Below are 22,924 nucleotides of genomic sequence, written 5' to 3'. Positions count from 1 at the left end.
TAAAATGGCAATGATGAAACGAAAAAATTTAGAACCCAATTTTTTTTAAAGGTTTTCAATTCCTCCTCCAAATTATATACAAACTAAAATTTAATAGCCTGAAGAAACAGTTAACGTTTAATTTGGCTTTCCTATGTTGTCAATTTTGTCTATTTTATCAGATGCGCAAGTGAAAATGTGTTGTAAAAAGCAACCCCAGTCCCCCAAAACAAAACAAACGAACTACCTTTAGTGGACATAATACAAAATTGTGGCAGTTCTGGTGCTAAGCCTTTAGAGGAAATACGACAAATTATAGAAAATCGGGTATAGAACCCATAGTAGAAATACGACAAATTATAGAAAATCGGGTATAGAACCCATAGTAGAAATACGACAAAATTATAGAAAATCGGGTATAGAACCCATAGCATAAATAGCAAGAAGGGTGTGAATATGGTCTAGTCGGAATTTTTTTAATTATATCATTTAAAGGTAATAATGTATTCTTTCTTAACGCGATCACGTGATTTTCTAAGCTCCAATCGTTTGAAAAGGATTTAGAACTGTCACTCTAAAAAATGCAGTTGTAAAGAATTTTAAATAAAAAACAACAACAAATGAACATACAGAAAACAAAATTCATTTCAGAATTTGGGTCTTTGTTCTTGTAACATACATTATAAAATAAATGTGATATCTGGCGTTATACAAAGTGTTTCAAAACTCCATCTGCTGTCCGTTAATTAGATACAAGGGTCATCAAAGCAGAGACAACTTTAATGTGTGAAGAAGTCTAAGTTATTGCCTAAAGACAAAATGTTGCGTGAAAAACAATTCCAGATAAATGAAAACTGAATGTAAGTACACTCATAAATATGCGACAAAATACACACACACACACACACACACTCTTGAGATTAATCAAACACCGGATCCGATGAGAGGTATTTGCAAAGAACCCCTGCTAAAAACACAAAGAGGAAACTGGACGGATTAAAGACTGGAATACTCGTATTCCTCGTTTCTATGCTCTATGCAAAATTCAGTCAAGCTGGTATCAATTAGCTCATTAGTCCACATTCTGAAAAGGAAAATTTAAAAATATTACATCTGTATGAAATAACTGAATAATGATAAAAGAAACCATAATATGGCGTTTGTAAACGTGTGCCCTACTGCAGACAAAATCTCACTCCAGAAAGAGCGAAAATAAAATAAGCTTGGCAGAAATCAACGTATATAACACACACATCATACCACGTCATCTACGATTTACCCAAAAGTATAAACGTGCACAAATCTGACCATTTTATTTACAAATCGCACGTGCAAAATGTACGAAAACCAAACCACTTCTTTTAAAATTATATATATATATATATATATATATATATATATATATATATATATATATATATATATATATATATATATATATAATCAACACTAGACGGTTGACTCTGACATTGTAATCGATACTGGACTCTCACATTCTAATCGAATTGTCTCAGTTGAGGATATATCTTATATCCTCCTGTCATCCTGTGATTGTTCTTAACATCGCGACTGATTTTCTAAAATACGTTATGATTTGTCACCCACTACTTCTCGGTTGTTTTTTTTTAGGCTTTCTCTAGATAAGGTCGTTTGAGAAACTTAGAAAGTGTGGACGGATTAATACCCGGTTCATTCCTTTCTTTCCATCTGTTATGATAGACGACAAACAAACGTGATTGCATCCCCTTTACCCGAAAATGGATAACAATGATAATAATGGGGACACTAATGGATCCTTTTTAGTTTTTACCAACTTGGATTTAACATTAGCACAGAAACAAATAAATATAGGAAAGGATGACGTGCCAAGTCGACGATGTCGTCAGAAATTTTGGAGAAATACTAATGACCCTTAAATATAAATTGCTTAGTTGTATTTAAGTGCAGTCCATGCCTAATTCGAAACGGACTGGTTTCAATTGGTGTGGGTAGTCTCTGCCTTGTTTTGACATACATGTCAATATCAATGTACGTATATTGTGTTGTGTGCCTTGAAGTGTGGACTTTACAATGGTTGCGATGGCATTATACAATCATCAAAGTAACGCCATTCAGTGACACAAAACTTGTGCTCTGCAAACCTGTCCTCCGTGATCTTTTTAAACTACGCTTTCCTTGTCAACATCTTGTATTCAGAGCCTTTCGGCTACACCCTAGAACAACTATGATAAAAAATGTCGGAACGAGTTCAGCTCTATTGAGAATGTAAGTTTTGTTTATAATTGAACTGTTTAGAAAATTGTATCGATGCAAAACAATATAAAAAGAATCAATGTTTTCGGGTTTGTATCATTCTATAGCCAGCACACTGTTAGTGAGTAACCGATTCCGAAATTAAATGTTCTGATGAAAATAAAAAGGCAATAGATTAAAATACAATCATTATTATTATTATTATTATTAAATGAAGAATAATAATATATGAGCGATTTCCAAACCAACTACTGACCAATATAAACATTTACAACTACTACTACTACCACTACTATTCAGTACTGGTGATGCTGCTTACACTAATACTTTCAGAATCTATCACCGACACAAACAGCAACGATCAAGACTATATTACAGAAAAGACCACCACTCATATTAAAGCAAATACGAACGTTATCGCTTCCAGATCTAGTAAGATTGTTATTATGTAGCAAACAAATTACCATGATTCCTTAGACGACAATAGCACCAATTTTCGGCCCACGACAGCAACACCAGTACCAGAAACAGACAAGAACTAAAAAGCCAACCGTGCCTCCGCCTGCACCTCCGGCTATGACCACGATATTTGGACCTGAACTGAAAATAAATAAATAAATAAATAAATAAATAAATTCATCGATCCATTAATCCTTCAGATCGTTCGTTCGTCCGTGCATCCATCTATCCACATACACACACACACAAACACACACATACATACATACATATATACATATATACATTAACTGTGATAAGTAAGTCTGATAATTCATTCATATTTAAATACAGCCATCAGGAAATGCCACTTTATCAAATCAAACCGAATTTTAAGTTATACTTGTATGTGAAAATTAGGGAAAGATAATTTGATTCTAATAAATCTATATACATACGAGCAACAGATTGAACTGTAACTTTTGGTGTTATCATCACAGCATATGTCATCACACGTACGTGTACTGTAGGTACATCTGCCGGTATAACTTGAACATGTGTAGTCGTATTTACATGTTTCGGTCGCCCGAACTTGACTACCTGTAAATTACATGCATTGAGAGATACAAGCGGGTTTATCCTATGACGGGAGTCTCAAATTACACCAACGTCTATTGTAAACATGTAGACATATTTAAATCCATTAATTATGTATTTATATAAATAAATAAATAAATAAAGAAATAAATAAATAAATAAATAAATTTAATCTTAAGTGGCTTCAAAGAAATTTAATCCCGTGTGGCATTTTTAACAGTTCTCTTAAAATCATATGTTTCCAAAACATTTCCCTAAAAATTTTTGGATCTCCATATATTTACAAAATTAGCAAATATGGTCCCAGTTTATGAAAAAAAGATTTAGAACAATTGTTTCAAACTATTTCCCTATATCACTAATTTCTAAATGGTATATATTAACAGTTGTATGATTGTATTTTGTGTCCAATATAATTTGATATCACTTAACGAAACAGGCTTTACTCCCGTGATTCTAAAACATATCAGATGTTAGATATTTATAGTGTGATTGTATTAACTGTTGACCCCGGAAAGGAAGTTTAATATTTTGTATATACGCGCAATGTGTTTTATGTGTTTGGCATTCATGATAACTTACTAAACTTAGAAGGATCGTTATTCAATAGAATTTGCTCTGTGCTAGTACATTATTTATCATTATGAAAGGAAAGAGTTGTCTTGATTTCAAGATTTCCAGATTATCAGATTTTCAAACATCTGATGCAGTGTTCTCTCAACGATCTATCTTTGGACTATTATTATTTTTATTATTAATTATGAAGTCGTAAATGGTATGCAATCAACATTTGGTTGATTATGATAATTCATAATGAGGTAGATTAAATCGATTTATTTCATGCGTAAATTGTATTTCTAATAATAGGTACTACACATTAGGACAAGTTTAAACAGAACACTTAATGTGAGTATGTCAGAAAATACACGACTCTACGTTACTGTGTTCTCTCTTCATATTACCGTGTTGACTTACAATTAAGGTTGTGTTATCCAGCAGTCTGATCTGCTCCGATTCATTTAATGCGCAAATATTTATGGTGGTGGAAACCTTCATAAAATGACCCAGATCACAGCAACACGTTTTCTATCTTTTCATACTATTAAATAATTTATGACATAATTACAAGTACTAGAGTTGATCTTGTGTATTGTTTAAATTTCTCTGTAATAGCGGCAACAGTTTGCAACAGGCTTCCACCCTTTGCTCTAAAATTTTACAATGATATAACTCATAGTTGAAGATGTCCTTTAAAAATAAATAGAGGATTGTTTGGTCCGTACATTAATACTGGACATATTTCATCGTGTAGCGCACACAGCGTTAAATATTTTAAAACAGAAGTCAGCAACCTACGACATGTTGAGATGCTTTGTGTGGTACGTGAGGGGCAGCCAAAATATCGATTTTAACAGTGTTACTCTCTTACTTGTGGCACGAGCTCGTTCATTTTGTAATTAATCAGGTAAAAAAGTGGTACGCTATGTACAATAGGTTGCCGACCCCTGTTTTAAGGAGTTTAAATGTCTGGGTTGGAGTAATACACAATGACACACATCCGGTATTTAAGCTGGTACATAAACTTTTCTTTACATTATATATCATACTTGCTCCAGAAACAAAACTTAGAAGACTAAACTGACCCCTCAATACAACACCTCGTCCATATCCCACTTTCATAGACTGAGCATAAAATGTCAGTGACATATGAGAGAGCAGAGAGCCGAGGGATTGGGATGATCTACTTTGTCGCAGAAAATTAAATGTTTGCCTTTTTGCTGTAAATTATTTTATCAGATCTGTCCACAAAGCATGTCAGATTCAGCAACGCATCACGGGTCTATGACTTAAATCACATAAGTAAGAAAACATAATGTCTCAGAGCAAAGTCGAGTCATATTGTTTAGCAAAACTTTATTTCCGTCTTTAAATGTAATGCAGTTTCTATTTATTTATTTCATCTGAAACTTGGCTCGATTTTGTTGCTACAGGTATAACTAGACAATAAATTCCTTTATTCTGTTGTAACGGTTTCTCCATTAACTTTACATTGTCAGAATCGTGCAATATGTCTCCATGCTGCACTTCTTCATACTGCACGACACGTGTGTCTATAAATACTATCGTGCATTGGGAACAACTTTGGATTGTAAAGAATCAATGGAAATTCATGTAGAAGACGCTGGCGTTTTCGAATTATTAGATTTGTCTGTGAATGACCTAAGAAAGATGCTTGGTCTGTTTGAAAGTAGATATGATAATGTCGACGATATGGATGGGTTCACTGAGTCCCACAACAACAAAAAAATCTTTCAACAAAGCTTAAGGTTGAACCTGACATCTGCAATATTTAGAACATTCGTGAGACACGCATTATTAAAAAATACCATTCTTGTCATTTAAACACTTTTTTAAAAGGAGAAATATTCATACCTATTCGCAAATGGAAGAGTTGGGACTATGAACCATGCTCTTTATGTCTATAAAAGTAATTTAAAGTCAAATTAAGGACTATCCGCTATATCCCATTTTATAAGTCAACTAAAACACTTATTTAAAAAAACATCCGGCTGAGGACGACGGGTTTTGGCTGAAAAGCAAGAGCGTCAGATTCTACAAATCAATATGACGAAGAAGCCATATTTCCGCTGATGCAATAGGTTGTCACTACCCAGCTGCTTTGCAATTTCCTCTTTTTATTTTGTTTGAGAAAATGTTTGAATTTAGAGTAGCGAGGCATATATATTGCATATCGAATTACCTCACAATGTTGTTGTTGTTATGTTTTTGGTGTAGATTTTAACGCCATTTTTCAGCACACGATAGTCTATACAATAATGGTGATGGAAGAACCCGGGAAATCACCGGAAAGAACCACCGACCCTCGAGAAGCTACTGGCAAGCTTTCTCACATACACCTCACAATGCACTTTCTTAGTTATTTCTGTTAATTAGAATTAAATGGGTTCCAAAAACTTATCCACAGCGCGAAATTGTACCACAATTTAGAATTCAATTCCAAGATATATCACATTCCAAAGAAGTTACTGCACACACACACACACACGCACACACGCAATGAATTTGATATTCCTTAACAAGCGATGTTCAATCCTGAATCTTCTTTAGAATTTCAGTTTTAAACGAATTTAATATATTTTCCAACTGTATGATTCCAAACTATCAATGACAGCGACATGTACATGGTACGGAATTGACCCAGCTAATACATCCAGCCCAGTTGGATCGACAGAAAAAATCAATATTTCCATGACAGACCAATTGTAAAAGTCATTTCAAACCGCAGTCACCCTCACTATGACTCTACATTTAAATTTTGAGCAGACCAAAATGAGATTTCTCTGTGAAACACGCCATATGCCAATACGTTCAAAGAGCGTTGAGTGGTGCTAAGTGCGGATGAAATACGTTTATTGAGTATTTGTTGATTTACGGATGTGTATTTACTTTGGAATACAGCATAAATTTAAATACTTGGTTTTTTGTAACGTGTTCTTTTCGTTAGTCAGGGAACGGTAGAAAAGCAAAACAAATATATTATACAATGGTTACTATATTTTTGTATAGGAAAATATGAACTCATTTCTTTTGAGTCATTCTCCTAACATCGCACAGTATATGCAGGGAATAAAATCGTCTCATGGTAGTTTTGTACAAATTCAGAAACCTCTTAATCTTTGACCCTAAAAGAAAATATAAAGATTTATTCCTTTTTAAGACAAAATGTCTAGTCGATAAATGTCCAGTTACCTGTTGACTGACGATCTGAAGATTTTACCTTTGTTAGAGATAAGCGCATGAAACAGTTTCATGAACAGAGCCCCACAACTAAATTTTTCGGAGGACGTCACATGTTAAATGTGTTTCATTGACAATAAACTTTGATTGCTTTCAACTTATTGATCAACAATTAGAATAAAGAAATAGAAACGAACAAAACTAGTATGATAAAAGGGAGGTTTTTTTTGTATCAACTTATTACCTAAAAGATGAATAGAAGGAAATATATTAAGAAGAAATTATTATAAGCTGAAAATTAAATATTGAAAAGCATCAATGGATCAATAAGATAAAGCCGATATTGCCACAGTGATAATAACACGTTTGGAACTACTTTTGCTATTTAGGAAATTTACATGCCATACGTATTTAAGAACGTGTATTTCCATATTTAAGCCCATTAAAATTTTCTTGTACTGCTTTCTGTCTATTAGGATGAACAGATACTAAAATATCAAGCTGTAGTATGCATCAATCAGTAAATATCCTATGAAATGTCTAAAAACTATTTCCAACAACAAGAAGGCTTCAAATAATTTTTTCAAACAATCCTTTTCACATGAACTATACACATGTTCAGTGACTGAACTTACCGGTTCTGTTTCTATACTAAATTCAGTATCACTCATACCGTATGGTACCTCTGTTACACCCTCCGACAAACGGTACACATTTTTAGAGAAAGGTCCTTGCTAAGCATGGTAATAATTGTTTAAGTAGCGACGTTCACTCTCCTCCAAACGCGACGGAGAAATCGATGAAAGATGAGGTTTTGATTGGAAACCAACATTAAGTAACAATCGAGATTATGGCGCAGCGTCTGTTATATGACTAGATCGTATGCATGCTAAGCCCATGAAATTACCTTAACTTCCCAAATGTAAACATATTGTTGGTCGATAGTTGAACATCAAATAATCACCTAAAGTATTGAATCCGTTCTTTTTTTTTTCAGTTTTCAAAACTTCCCAAATTTTCAAGTTAAAATTGGAGAGTCAAATGAAACAAATGAATTATCCATTTAGTTATATACGTAAGTGTAAAATATAGAACCTTAATGCCAAAATAATTTTCATATTTTTCATTTCTATATTTTCACATATGAAAAGTTTTTTTTATTATGTTGTCATTTGTGAAAATATATGATTTCCCATCATGCCATCGGACAATTGATATTGTCTGCCTACAAATGTTTTGTATGCAGCAAACAAAATGAGTATTTTGTGAGCAAATAAATATAAACAACCTTAAATTTCACGCATAGAAATCAACCTTTAATGAAGGAAGTTTACAAAGTATCATTGTGGCGTATGTTGGGCATATAATATAAAAAAACAAAATGTTCTTTTTCTATGTAAATACTCAATATATTTCATGTTGTAGTACCACACATGATATATAACTCTTGGCATCGCTACTTGTTAAAATATAAAGAGTTTGTACAACACGATAAAATAGACCTAGTACTAAGGTAGGGAAAGAAAATATCCTCATATATTCACGGGGCATTGTAGGTTAATAGTATTCAAAAGTTCATTCATTGGAGCACACAGAAGCGAACGTATGCTGGTAAAAATGTCTTTCACAATTAAAGTTATCTACCAAGTCTAAAAATGCATCTCCCCAACTTAAATAGAACACGGTCTTCTAATTCTTTTGGTAAAATTCGTAACTTTTGTTTATCAATATTTACAAACGAATTCTACCTTACACAAAATGATTCAGACCTGCCAAGATTGACGAGTCCATCTCAATAAGGCAGTTGATTTTTTCCCCGTAAGATTGACCAGTTATTAGTAAGGTAAAGCAAGATATCAATAACTGCTGTTGTAAAGCTTGAAAACATAATTAAAAGTAAGACGAATCGACGATAAACATGTTGAACTTAAGAATTTGTAAAGTACGCGTGGACTTTATTTACCACTAGTACTGTTGCACAAACTCTAGTTTCAAACCCTATGCAGCACAATAGCTTGTAGCTTCTCTCAACTTAAGATAATTCTTGGAAATTGTTTTCCATTTCAGATGACGACGGCAATCATATCTCCCGTCACGAGACATACTCAAATTGACACGTGATGTCCAATTTTCGTAATTTTTTCCTTTCCAGTTTTTGTTTCCTCACAAAAATCTGAGTGCTCCTTTCCATTCTTCTTTGTTTATTAGTAACACTTTTCTAGAAGCTTATTTTCCCCTTAGATATGCATCACTTTCTGGACGCTAGTTTGAAAAATTCAATAATCACCATTTTGATCATGAAGACGCTTCAAATGAACAAATAGGTCAAGTTTAAAGCGTCCGGCGTGTTTTTGTAAAGTTAGTCTGGTTCCCTGACAAATTTAATTATTCTATGATGAAACCCTGATCCAAATAAAACACGGATGAACTAATTATCCGGACTTTTTGACAACGATCATTTTCCGTAGTTTTTGCTAGTAGGCCTAAGTCTGTATTTTAAGGGTAAATTCCGTAAGACTTACGGCAAAATCGTAAGAGTTGGCAGGTCTGAATTAAATGCAGGCGACTTATCTAAGGATGCCTCTAGTACATCGAATGTTTATTCAAGTATCTCCATATCATCAACAAACAAACAAACAAAACAAAATATGAAGATTTTTATTGTAAAACGATACCCACTTCTACACTTTATTGTAATGACAAGATAATATAGTTATGGAGATAGGCTTTCACCTCTTCCAAGAAAGTGCAGTGAACAATTTAAACAGTCTGACTGTGAGTTAAAGTGTATTACAAAATGCTGCTTAAGTCGTAAATTAATCCTATTATTACTATAAAAAAATTCGAGTCACTCGGCGTGGTGCTCTATTTAGGTAACGATGCATGTGTACGATTGTCCTCATAACAATATATTACATATTTTCTGTACCGGTTAAACATACGATTTCAAACTCATGTCTTTAAATCTCGAGTTGCGAACTTATCGTTGATAAAAATAGCAGCAATTGCATAACGTGATTTGAATAACCATATCCGAAGGCACTACTGTATTTTCATAGCTGTTATCATTATGCAAATATAATCAATCACAACAGCAAAGGCTAATATTGTCTTAACGTGATTAAAATACATTAAGTTGGAGTGATCTAAATTCAGATAGTCGAATGCGCACGATTATCTTGACTTTATTGAGCTCCAACTTGGAATTACGTAACAATTCAAATCACGAGTTACTGCGCTCTTTCTTGAGAAATCGCGTGACGGTGCGAAGCTATAAAATCAGATCAAGCGGTCGGTCAGTTCCGTACGTGCGTTTTACTATAAAAGAAATTGATACGGGCAATTTTTATTCATTTGGTAGAGAAATAGGCGAATAATAAGACGACTTACATTACTTACATCTCAATATAAATTTACAATGCAGAGAAACCAGAATGATAGTACTAAAACAGCTACATTTTGTCAACTTGCAGGTTTCGGTTCTACACTAATGCATCCTAGATCAATTCTTATTTAAAAGCAGAATTCAACTCAGGGGTAGGTCAAACTATGTTGACAGTGGAACATAATTTTGTCTTGTTTGCACTAAAGGGATAAGAAGGATTAGAGATTATAATTTTTTTCTCCATATAATTCACTATGCATCTCCAGAACATAGTATGATAACCAAGGCTTAATTTCTAACTTTCATTTATATAACAATGTATAAGTGAGCCATACAAGTGGCATGTGTTATAAGTGAAGGGCTTTATTCTGGAGTATGCTATGATAACGCTGTATATTTGGGCCATACAACTGGCACGTGTACTAAGTAATGGGCTTTTATATTGAGGGATGCTATGATAACACTGTTGATGGGAACCTTTTAAGTGGACTGGGTTATACGTGATGGAGTTTTAAACTGAGGGCTGCTATGACAAAACTATTCATAGAAGTGCTTTATGTGATGGTGCTTGTTATTATAAACTGTATATTGGAGCCACACAAGTTACCCGTGTAATAAGTGATGTAATTTTATTTTGATGAATGTTAAAATAACACTGATCATAGAGGGCGGGGGTGTAGCATTCAATTGCCCGGTATTATGAGTGACGGGACTTTATAATCAGTGATGTTATGATAACACTGTACTAAAGATATACACAAGTGGCTAATGCTATAAATTATGGGCTTTGTACTGAAGAAATGTTTTGATAACGTGTTCATGACCATTGTTGTAAGTATGGAAGGCTCACATTAACGAATGCTCTGATAAAACTGTGTTATGGAAGTGTATGCAATTATGTTAACTTACTTTTTAATTAGTTTTAATAGTTCAAGAAGTAAAACTTTCTTATAATCTCTGCGGCTTTTGGGGCCAAAACTACATGCCCTGCCTTAAAACCGGTTAATGCAACTGCTTTCTGATGTTTATTTATTTGATAGAATTTTGTGGTCAAAATTTACACACACAATTTAAGTATTGGATAATGAGAGACATGGACAGCAGATCCTCCAGCGCGGCAACGAGACATACCCTGGTGTCTGTCATACGAATTTCAAACAAAAATGTGGTAAGTATGCATATAATACATTACGAATACACAAAAACAAGAGAAGATTACTAACAATTGTGTTTGCAAAACATATATGCCCCCGCTAGTGTAATTCTGGTAGTACGGTGTCTTTACTATTGTAATTATCCAATGATCAGCTTGCATCTCCCGGACTTTAACAAAATTTTAATGAAGTGTTTACATGAGACAGTCATGATCAATGACGCGACTCATCCCATCATGTTCAATGACGTGACTCATCCCATCATGTTCAATGACGAGACTCATCCCATCATGTTCAATGACGCGACTCATCCCATCATGTTCAATGACGCGACTCATCCCATCATGTTCAATGACGTGACTCATCACATCATGTTCAATGACGTGACTCATCCCGTCATGTCTAATGACGTGACTCATTCCATTATGTTCAATGACGTGACTCGTTCCATCATGTTCAATGACGTGACTCGTACCATCATGTTCAATGACGTGAGTCATCCCATTATGTTCAATGATGTGACTCATCCCATCATGTTCAATGACATGACTCATTCCATCATGCTCAATGATGTGACTCATTCCATCATGTTCAATGACGTGAGTTATCCCATCATGTTCAATGACGTGACTCGTGCCATCATGTTCATTGACATGATTCATGCCATAATGTTCAATGACGTGACTCATTCCATCATGCTCAATGACGTTACTCGTGCCATCATGTTCATTGACATGATTCATGCCATTATGTTCAGTGACGTGACTCATCCCATCATGTTCAATGACGTGACTCATTCCATCATGCTTAATAATGTGACTCATTCCATCATGTTCAATGACGTGAGTTATCCCATCATGTTCAATGACGTGACTCGTGCCATCATGTTCATTGACCTGACTCATCCCATTATGTTCAATGACGTGACTCATCCCATCATGTTCAGTAACGTGACTCATCCCATTATGTTCAGTGATGTGACTAATTCCATCATGTTCAATGACGTGACTCATCCCATCATGTTCAATGACGTGACTGATCCCATTATGTTCAATGACGTGACTCATTCCATCATGTTCAATGACGTGACTAATTCCATCATGTTCAATGACGTGACTCGTGCCATCATGTTCAATGACGTGACTCATCCCATTATGTTCAATGATGTGACTCATCCCATTATGTTCAATGATGTGACTCATTCCATCATGTTCAATGATGTGACTCATCCCATTATGTTCAATGATGTGACTCATTCCATCATGTTCAATCACGTGACTCATGCCATTATGTTCAATGTTGTGACTCATCCCACCATACAAATGAGATAATATATATTTTACAGATTATTAAGGCTTTCATTCATAAACCCTTTTTTTATAATTCTTAATTTATGTGAATGACTATAATTTGTTTTGTTTTCAGGTTATAACAATGATGATATCAATTGAAGATGTGATTGAAAATCTGCTTAATAAAAACGTAATTGATCTGGTGCTGTTTCTTTAGGTTAATCATATATAAGCACACAATTGTATATATATATATATATATATATATATATATATATATATATGAAGCCTCCTGATAAAGTCCGATTTTAACAATCATGCAATTTATCGAGAAAGAAAACAACAATTTGGAATTCCAAGTTGTTCTTGTGTGCAGTTCTTTAGAAATGCACGTTCCAAGTTGGAGCTCAATAGTTGCAGTGTATCTTCTCTTACCTGTACACGTACTACGACAAGATTTCAAATTTGAACTCACCAGTGACACAAATACCGCGGTTGCGTAAAGACATATGGATACCTATCTCCAACCTTACTATTGTATTCTCGTAGCTGTTATCATTATGTATATACAATAAATCACCACAGGAAAGACTACTATTTTCTTAACTTGACTAATTTGCATTGATGTAAATACTGATAGACGCATGCACACTATAGTCTTGATATGTTGGACGCCAACTTGAAATAACAAAACACCGTATTATTGCATTTGTCATTGCTATTATTATTATCATTATTATTATTATTATTATTATTATTATTATTTAAACATAATAAATCGCTAAAACCATTATTTCTATTGACTTAAGTTGACCAATATATTTTAAGCTGGATCGACGTAACTGCAAAGGACGCATTGGCACGATTATTTTTGATAGTACAGTATCATCTCTTACCTGTACAGGTATAACAACAAAACGCTTTCAAAATGCTGCATTTAAATCTAGAATTCTCAGCTCACCTGTGATATCAATACTACATTAGTGTAACGTGATATGAATAACTGTCTCTCATCGTGCGACTGTATTTGTCTTACCTCTTATCACTGTGTAAATAAAATAAATCGCCACAGCGACGATTAATATTGACGTAACTGAGACTAAAACATTTTTAAATTAAGTGTTTTTAATGCCGATACTTAGTAGGGGTATATTCAAAATTAATTTCTCTAAAGGAACTGGAAGAAAGAGATGCTATTTATTTTGCTATATTTGATTATTTTTATTTATCAATAAATGCTTTCATTTCGTCAGTTAATTATAAGGTCTGATTTTAGATGATGATGATGATGATGATGACGATGATGCAGAATCTTATGGGTAGATATTGTCTTCATCAACAGGTTTCATATACCACACATCAATAAAGATTTAGGAAATTAATTCTATTGGATTTATATTTTTGGGTTTGTAACTCTCTAACACTTGTTTGCAATGAATGTATTAAGCTGTGCGGATAGTCTTTAATGTTTTTGCCACGAAATCGTGTTTATATTCAGTTTTGGCCGGTAAATAAGGCTTGAAATATAATGAACTACGAACATTATCAGATGTGTGTGCTTGGTACAATGTTCATCGTGGGTTAATAATGGAGAAATAATTCCGGTAAATATGTTAGAAACTAATGATCTAGACTACAATATAACTGTTTATCCATTAGATATGAGGCATTTCTTGAAAGTATCTAATTAGCTTTAGATGTTTAAGTCAATTTTAGTGTGTGTGTGTGTGTGTGTGTGTGTGTGTGTATGTGTGTGTGTTGGGGGTGGTGGACTGCGGTGTCTCAGTGGTCAGCTCAGGACCGAAAGGGTACGGGTTTGAATACTATCATAAGACCAGCCTGGATCAGCTATCGTGGTGTGTCTTTTGGCAAAGGACTTGATTCCAATTTTCTCCACACTAAATACCCTACTTATGTTGCTGTGCCGAAAAGCACTAAATCACATGCTCAAAGGAATTTGTCTAAAACTTCAGGAATACATATACTTGTTTTCACGTACCGTTATAAAGGATTTACCTTGATATTGAATTCAAATAATCTAAAAACAACAACACATATAAAAGGGGGCCCCTATTGGCCGAGTGGTCTAGACCGCTCACCGTTACGGATCACTGCCATCTCACCTATTTCTGCGTCGGTTCGAGTCTCGGGTTCGGTCTTTGTGGATATGGGAAATTGTTGTTGTTGTTGTGTTGTTGTTGTAGGGCTTAACACCATTTTTCAGCACAAGATAGGCTATACATGGCGGCCAGTATTAATGGTGGAGGAAGAACCCGGAAAATCCCCGGAAAGAACCACCGACCCACGAGAAGCTACTGGCAAGCTTTCTCACATAACCACATTAGCCGAATCCGAGACTCGAACCGACGCAGACAGAGGTGAGATGGCAATGATCCGTAACGGTGAGCGCTTTAGACCACTCGGCCACTCGGGGCCCCGGATATGGGAAAATGTTTGCCAGTAGATTCTCTTGGGTCGGTGGTTCTTTCCGCGGTTTTCGCGATTTCTTCCTCCACTATTAATACGAGCCGATCTTGTGCTGAAAAATGGCGTTAAACCCCACAACAACACCAACAAGAACAACACCACATGTAAATGATTTATAATTGTAAATCATATATATATACTGTTAAATCTGACGAGTAACATCTGGATGCTAAGTTGTCTCAAGAGATCTGAACTAATGCAGTATTAGGTTAAACTCTACACTGACGCGTTATGGAAAAAGCCATTCCGGAGTCCGTCCAATAAACCCTACACGTACTCCCATCATGACGAAACAAAAATATAATACAAAATACGTAACAGGACTACTCTATACTGTACCTTCTGTTGACTACAGATTAAATTGAGAAATCCTTTATAAATTGCATGTAAACATTTTGTTCCCTATTTTTCTTAGAAACCAATCACATTATCATGATTTAAAATGATCATTGGGCTACAATAATCAAGTCAAAACATGTTTTGGATCGATAGAGTTTCCTAGATAAATATTACAGGCTTTTCTAGTCCATTAAAGCACCCGTACATTGGCAACAACATTGGCATTGGTAGCTTAAAGTTATTTTCAGACAGCGACGTGAAAAGAATACGAAATAACATAGACCGTTCAATGAACAACAAAATGATAAACTAACTTGTTAAAATTTTGAACATAACGCCTTAGAATTAGATTATTACGAGTCCCACTACAGTCTGTATCTAAATTTACGCCATACAAACACTACATAAAACGCTAAATGTTCAAATTTTGTGCATGTTAAATGGGGTTTATATGCAAGTGTTAGTTAACATTATTTAATGGAGACCTTTGAAAAGCTTACAACATAAAATTAGAAAACAATGCGTTTTTCCTCAAACATTTTTACGTCAACTTGTTTGAAAAATGCAGAAGCTGTATTACCATTCCTTGAAGAGCAGCTTTATTAAAGTTTCTGATATTTTAAGTATATATATATATATATATATATATATATATATATATATATATATATATATATATATAACACAGACTACCTCATTCCTTTCAATCCTTAGAAACCTTTTCATAATTAATTCTATCTAGGCGCAAAATTAGCATGTTATAGTAATTATTCAAAAGATATATTATTAAATATGGAAAACATAAAATAAATTTCAAAATACGCAAAAAGGCAGTCTTTTTTATTTAAGTATTTATTTGGCAACACGAATATGTGAAATTAAAGTGGATTACATTCTGTGCAAATAAAATCTTCCTTACGGACATGTTTAAACATGTATTGCAAGTTCTGGTTCTGTGATAGGTTACTCATTTCACATGAATTATTTTCAGAAATAGAATTATACAAAATAATCGAAACAAAGTTCCGACGATCATTCTTGCCTGCAAGAATCTGTCGAACTCCACGAAACAAGTCAGCTATGCCTAGATAACCTAGCAGTAAGCCTGTCGAATTTAGTCTCCGCACCTTTCACATTCTGGCAAATGAACAAGTGTGAATACATATAGATTATTTTTACTAAAATTATATTAATTTCGTTCCTGATTTAAATAAAATTCACTTAATTTTGATATATTGTGTCTCAGTTATTGTTCAAGAAAATTGGTTGAATTTGACAAACCTTAACAGTATCGAAAATGGTGACAAAGTCGGAGTGGAAGAAAATTATTTGCATATTATTAAATGCAGAAGTACATTTAAATTTGTATTTTCGCTACCATCATGGCAGGAGATGAGCTCCAAGACATTACTGTATGTTATTTTCCAGTTACCTAAGACAGTTAAGGAACTTACGGATGATTATTACGCATGTTGCAAATACATCATCTTTGCCCATGCATCTTTTGTGGATATTTGAATCCTTTACATTATTTTACACAAAATATAACGAAATTGTAATTACCTGTCAGGATAACAATGAGAGCTAAAGTACAAAATGCTGCCTCTTTTGCTGACATGTTGAGAGGAACGTTCCCGAATCAGACGCAGTGTCATCGAAAGTAAGGCTTGGATCAGAAAGACGAACCAATAAGGGTTTATATTATACATCTTGCCTTGACAACGGCCTTAAATGACCTTTTGTGTATATTCGATACGCAGAATACCATGTATTGAACGAACAAGCAGAAAGCGTGCTTAAACACGAAAGGCTTCCTCGAATTTTTCTGATAAGCATATTTCCACGAAGAATGTAGATTGGAGCCAATAGAGGGACATTTCCCATTTCTGAAAGGTGTATTTTGCACAGCCATCTCATGATACGGCAATATATGTGCATCTTTTGAAGGATCCCACGTAGTTTGCCGTAAAAAGAAACACATTTAAGTAATTTCGAAGAAACAAATTAGACACTGTTCGTATAATGGTCAGATTTAGAGAAGGAATTATTGTTGATGGACTCAAATAGTTTAAAAAATCTTCAGAAAACATATAACTGGGTTAGAAATGTTAGTGTTCTTGATAGCATAATAGCAGTTGAAAGAGACACAAAAATACTGATTTATAACAAGAACAAGGGTACTAAAATACAACTGAGGCATTATGTTGTAGATCTGCATGTTTGGAGATTAAGCATTTTCGTGTCTATATATACGTAGTAAAGTAATATTTTAATGTGTGGTGACCTTTTACTGCTGTAATATGTAATAACCTACAGTTGTAATACATGGTAACTTACCAACATGATAAATAGTGACCTATAATCTCAATACGTAGTTACTTCAAAAGTGGTACATATTAGCCTAAATTATGTATATATATATATATATATATATATATATATATATATATATATATATATATATATATATATATATATATATATAACCAGTGATATAATAAGGCAATCTTTAATATATGACATATGATTATGATGTCAAGTTAAGATGCGTTCTTATGAAATTTTCTTTATTTCACGCCGAGAAATGCTTTGTATTTATGATCCGACTCTGCGTTACAAGTACTTAGAGACCAGTGTTGATCCATCATTTGTACTCCATATGGTTATTTAATATTTAGGTACAGAATAGAGATATTATTATTGTTTTGTGTTTAACGCCATTTTTCAGCGCATGAGGTACTGAAATTACTGGCGGAGGCAGAAGCCGGGAAAAACTCCTGGAAGAACCACCGACCTATGGCAAGCTGCTGGCAAGCAATCTCACATACCCACACAGGATAGTCAGAGACTCGATACCACGCAAACAGAGGTGAGATGGTAGGGGATCGGAAAAGGCGAACGCTTAAGGACCCACGATACTAATTCAGTTCCCAAAGTAAACCTATACAAAGCAATATTCTATTAAAACTTCAATAACTCTAAATTTCTGAGTGCGCATAATCAAACCTTTATTTACCATTATAGATACATCGTGGATGACAGCTTCTGCGTAGAGAAAATATGTGCTGCATCATTTTCCGGACCCACATATGTTTGAAAGATGTGCTTTGGAATCCGCACGAAAAAGTCAGTTGCTAATTTCAGTAATGAGTGTTCCAAACTCAAGTCTGTTAAAGGACTGAAATTTCATCAAGAAAATAATGTCTCTATTTTTTCATTTTCACCTAGGATAAGCTTTAAATAGAATCTCTTTACTAAAATTTAACTTTCATTATCAACGAATCCTGGCTTGCCAAACCCATCTATACTTATTGTATCTTCATCCGTTTCTAGACTTGTTCTCATTTCTCCATACAGTTAGTACTGTGAGTCCTTAAAATAGATCTTTTTCTCAGAGAGGTCGTTTACTTGGGGACCCTGAAGAGAGATGAGTTACGTGCGTTGACGTACACTTCTGACGTGCGTGTCCAAAATAACCATCAGCTATAGCTGATGTATGCCTAATCAAAGTCGGTAGTTTCCTCCAGATTCCCAAGTTCAATTTCGCCGGAAACATGCCTAATCAAAGTCGGTAGTTTCCTCCAGATTCCCAAGTTCAATTTCGCCGGAAACATTAAGTAACGCGGACATTTTCGCCATCGAGAGAGCATTCTGCAACATACAATCTACTGTGCAAACGCCATAAAAAATTTATTTAGGATTATAAAAGGAAATTCAGAGAGATTAAGCTACATATTTTTTGAGTGAGATATCCAGAGATGGTAACAATAAAACAAAGTATATCCAAGGATATTGAAACGCGTTTCATTCATCATGCCGAATTTTAACATAACGAATAACGACAATGACATGTGCAAATTTTCAGAATGTTAGATTGTTACCGTGACCCAAGTCAGTTTGTTCTTTGTCAATCACAGTTGTCAAAAAGTGTCACCTAGAAAGAAGACCAGTTCGAATTTTGACCCTTTCATCGTAATATTTCGTTTCCAGGTGGATGTTCTTTGATTCATTTTTGATGGCGCATTTATAAGCTACGTACAATACAAGTCACTAGTACAGAAAAGAGTTGAAATACAATTTTAATTTTGGTTCTAAGACGTCTGAGTTGAAGTATATATTTTCCTGAAACAGGGTGAAGTTTCACAAATGAAAATTGTTCCAGTTTCAAGGCTAGTAGTGAATGGGGTCACTATAGGGTCTATGGGAATTAGCATTAAAAAACACCCTGGGTCGATATAGGGTCTATGTAAATTTAACATGGACAAAATCCCTGGGTCGATATAGGGTCTATGAGGAATTAGCATTACAGACCTCTCTGGGTCGGTATAGGGTCTATGTAAATTTAACATTAATCACCCTGGGTCGGTATAGGGTCTATGTAAATTTAACATGGACAAAAACCCCTGGGTCTGTATCGGGTCTATGTAAAATTGAAACAGGGAGGGTCTCTATTTTTTTTAAAAAAAAAAAAATAAAAAATAAAATAAAAAAGGGGTAGGCAATTCAAAGGCTATCTCTTTTCGAGAAACATGGGGGCCCTGAAACAAGGCCTTTGGGTTTTCTTCTTCTTCTTCTAATTTCTTCTTTTCCTCCACCAAGTTCTTATTTTATCTCCTACACTCTTCTTCCATTTCTTTTTTTTCTTTTCCTCCTCTTCTTTCTTCTTCTCTTCCTCCTCTTCTTTCTTCCTCTTTTCATTTTCTTCTTCTTTTTCAATTTTTTCGTTCCATTTGCGTATTCTTATTCTTTCCTCTTCATCCTCCTTCTCCTCCTTTATCTCTTTCATCACACCACTAATCTTGTCCTTTGCTTTTCTTAAGTTATTAATTTCCATCTTTACACGATGGGGACTATAGGAATAATGGTCTTCAACCAGTCTTATTAGCATCAGTTCCATTATTCCTAAGTTGTCTAAAACGTCTTGCAAGGTTTGTATTTTGTCCATTTGGTTTGACGCCATCTTCTTTTTATTCTTTGCAGAATGGCTTGAACGACGAACACTGTGGGTTCTTATAGTGAAAGCGCGTACGTGAAGGAAAACATCCCCCTAAAACATAAAATGGATCTTACCTAGATCATGACCCAACAACGTGCGGACGTGAAGGAAAACATCCCCCTACTTTCTCATTTCATATAATATAACCCTAACTATACTCTCTACATACACTAAGAATCAATAAATTAACCCTTAATCTACTATTCTCACTTACTTCAGCATTTACAAACACAAACACACAAACACACACTTGCACTATTCATAAAGAGTTAGTGTTTATATTCACACTACTCTACCTACACACATTGGCAAATCGATAGTTATTTCTTTTCTAGAGTATTGGGTAGCCCTTAAAAGGGCTGTTTTTTTGAACTCCTGATGCACCTATCTAATGGTTGCACCGTCCTGGCCTGGCGCCACACACGCATCTTCTTCCCCAGTCTCCTTTCACCTTTCTTCTGGGGAGCGCAGAGGGAGGATGATTCGCTTCAACACCCCAATCCTCTGTCTCGGGAATATTGAACGACATCCTCTCTTCTCTTTTCTTTTCCTCTTCTTCCCTCTCTCTTCTCTCCTCCTCTTCTTTCTTCATTCTTGCTTCTTCTACGATAGCCTCCGCTGATAGTTCGTTTACTATGCGCCTGGCATATTCCAGGTGCATCTGGAGTTCTAACAGTTTCACTATTCTGCTATTCATTCTTCTGGCTGTGTTGATCAATCAACAAGGGTAGCTAGACTGCCCAGTGAGTTTCAATTTATAGTGAAAGCGCGGACGTGAAGGAAAACATCCCCCTAATAACATAAAATTGATCTTACCTAGATCATGACCAAAAAAAACAACAACAACGCGCGGACCTAAAAGAAACACTCACTCACTTTTTTATGCTACCCATCACTATTTTAAAATTTTTATAAATCACTTCAATTAACTATCCACATACGCAAAGCAATCCAATCTAACCCTTAATATACACCTCTAACAGCCAAAAAAACAAACATCATTTTTAATCTACTACCCATAGCAACTTACTTAATCACTTACAAACACTAACACACAATCACATACCCTCACATTTTTTTTAAAAAGGAGTTAGTGTTTATTTTCACACTACTCTACCTACACACAACTGGCAAATTGATCGTTATTTCTTTTCTAGAGTATTGGGTAGCCCTGAAAAGGGCTGTTTTTTTTTTGTTTTGCTATGGCATTCTTTTTTAGTTTCTAAGAATGCGATGTCCTCTGAGGATAGACTTTCTGGCGATAGGTCTGCTTCTTCGGAAAGAGAAGAAGAACTCTTTGGTGTCGATACGACAATCGACAAAGCCTCTGTCAGCTTCAGGTTGTTGCTGCTGTTGCTGTTGTTGCTGCTGTTGCTGCTGTCTCTGAAGTCTGTACTTCTCTGTCCATTCTTCTTTTTCCCTGTTCATTTCTTCTCTGAAGAGCTCTTCTATCAGGTCTTCAGTGATTTTTAACATTCTCACATTCTCTATTTCTTCTGGCTTCGGTATCAGACTGTGTCTGACCCTATGCAAATTCACGTAGGCTTCGTTTAGCTTAGCTAGTTTGGAGCACATCTTCGTAGGAGGATGAGTCAACAATGGATGGTTAGACTGGAAACAACCCCGGTTCTTAAAGTCAAAGCGCGGACGTGAAGGAAAACATCCCCACACGGTTTTCTAGTCTCAACGTTTCAGTGAGTGTCATGAGAGGGATAGTAAGAAATGAAAGAGCATCAATTCAACATTCTTATAGCTAAACAAACCACAAAGGCATTTTTTTTCAAAACACAACATTTTTTATTCAAAAATCACTTAACACTAAACAACAACATTTCTAACATTTTTTAACAATAATCCAACACTATAACATCAAACAATTTTTTTCTCAATGGACAATCTATTTTGAACAGGGCTGACAACGTTGTGAATGAAATTGTGATTTCCACTGTTGGAAATCATTGGGCCATTGACGGACACTACGTTTCCTAGCTTGAGACAAAAGATAAGCATAATGGTCACAAAACCATCGATCTACTTTCACATCGTTTCTAGCAGAAGAACGAGGATCAAAATGAGTCACTAAATGTTCTAAGGAATAGCCCAGGCTGCGATGATGCAGAAAATACACACAGTATTGTCCACACACCAAGGAATCTGTGCCTTGTAATTTCACGTTATTGAATCGGGTGGTTTGAGCATTTCTTCTCATAAAGTCGATGATATCGTCTTCCAAAGGGGGCAATCC

The 22,924-nt window shown here is 34.8% G+C and overlaps 1 protein-coding gene across 1 annotated transcript; it reads right to left on the bottom strand.

Moving 5' to 3' along the window:
- Positions 1–606: 606 nt before the first annotated feature.
- On the bottom strand, positions 607–17,395 carry LOC149784567 (uncharacterized). The gene is made up of 4 exons (XM_089932639.1): positions 17,247–17,395; positions 3,129–3,270; positions 2,697–2,832; positions 607–1,063 (listed from the first exon to the last, which is right to left on the bottom strand). Exons 1-3 carry the CDS (start codon positions 17,299–17,301, stop codon positions 2,706–2,708), a joined length of 324 nt encoding a protein of 107 aa, XP_089788765.1. The 5' UTR covers positions 17,302–17,395; the 3' UTR covers positions 607–1,063; positions 2,697–2,705.
- Positions 17,396–22,924: the final 5,529 nt, after the last annotated feature.

The sequence above is a fragment of the Sinohyriopsis cumingii genome, chromosome 14, assembly GCF_028554795.1.
Source record: "Sinohyriopsis cumingii isolate HCF-2022 chromosome 14, ASM2855479v2, whole genome shotgun sequence".
Taxonomy (NCBI): Eukaryota; Metazoa; Mollusca; class Bivalvia; order Unionida; family Unionidae; genus Sinohyriopsis; species Sinohyriopsis cumingii.
This window is presented reverse-complemented; position numbering and strand designations above follow the sequence as displayed.

Coding starts and splice junctions, on each gene's coding strand:
- LOC149784567 (XM_089932639.1), bottom strand. CDS start 17,301: ATGTCAGCAAAAGAGGCAGCATTTTGTACTTTAGCTCTCATTGTTATC. Junction 3,271..17,246: donor TCTCATTGTTATCCTGACAG/GTAATTACAATT, acceptor TGTAATTTACAG/GTAGTCAAGTTCGGGCGACC. Junction 2,833..3,128: donor TACAGTTCAATCTGTTGCTC/GTATGTATATAG, acceptor ATTTATTTTCAG/TTCAGGTCCAAATATCGTGG.